This window comes from Aphanomyces astaci (assembly GCF_000520075.1).
Source record: "Aphanomyces astaci strain APO3 unplaced genomic scaffold supercont1.31, whole genome shotgun sequence".
NCBI lineage: Eukaryota > Oomycota > Saprolegniomycetes > Saprolegniales > Verrucalvaceae > Aphanomyces > Aphanomyces astaci.
The window spans coordinates 42,249-43,199 of record NW_009798294.1 but is presented as its reverse complement, the minus strand read 5'-3'; the positions used below and the strand labels follow the sequence as shown (position 1 = coordinate 43,199).

The following is a 951-nucleotide window of genomic DNA, read 5'->3' as shown; positions in this document are numbered from 1 at the left end:
AGTGCCCTTGACGATGATCACCATGGGCATTTTTTCCCCTACGGCAGTTTAGAACATTTTACGACGTATCTTTTGTACCGTTTGCCCGGATTGACAGCACGACCGTAATCCGGTCGGAGTGCTTCTGCGTCTCTTTGACTCGCGATGACTTGCCAGTGTCTTGCCCGGTGGCATGTCGTAGTACACCGGGGTTTCGTCGACGTTGATCCACTCGCAGCGTGGAAGGTGCCCAAACTTTGAGAAGAACTCCGCCGAGAATGCTTCTTGTACGACTTGAAGCTCTGACTGGGTGGCCTTGGCAGCGCACGGCACTCGATGGGAGTATCCATGATGGTTCGCGAACTTCAGGCACCATTGGAGCAGGCTCTTGTATGCTGTTATCATTGAGCTTGCCATCCATGTACGCTTTGAGCCAAAGCGGCCGGTGCGACTTCATCCAGGTGACCAGATGTGCAGTCGTGAGGAAGTGTTCACCGTCCCACACGGACTCCATGAATGCGACCAAGTCGCTTGAGAACTCGACAGATTCCAGGCGTCCTTTGCCATGAAGAGTTGCCCGCGGGCCATGGGTCTTTTTCGCCAGGTAGCTGGATGAGTTCGCGACGCACCGTCGGAATGTTGCTTCGGGGATATGGTACGACTTGGCAAAGAGTCGGAGTCACCGTCCCGCACGGACTCCATGAATGCGACCAAGTCGCTTGAGAACTCGACAGATTCCAGGCGTCCTTTGCCATGAAGAGTTGCCCACGGACCATGGGTCTTTTTCGCCAGGTAGCTGGACGAGTTCGCGACCCACCGTCGGAATGTTGCTTCGGGGATATGGTACGACTTGGCAAAGAGTCAGAGGCTCGAGCATGGCCCAAGCAGAGCATACATGCGGAGGAAGATACGAATCTGTCGCACAACGTATCGGCGTTGTTGACGCTTGGCAATGGGCTTCGGCGACGGCAT

At 55.2% G+C, this 951-nt stretch overlaps 1 protein-coding gene across 1 annotated transcript; it reads right to left on the bottom strand.

Moving 5' to 3' along the window:
* Positions 1-58: 58 nt before the first annotated feature.
* On the bottom strand, positions 59-951 carry H257_10928 (hypothetical protein; the record flags this gene model as incomplete). The annotated part of the gene is made up of 3 exons (XM_009837692.1): positions 59-640; positions 691-828; positions 904-951. 3 exons carry the CDS (start codon positions 949-951, stop codon positions 59-61), a joined length of 768 nt encoding a protein of 255 aa, XP_009835994.1.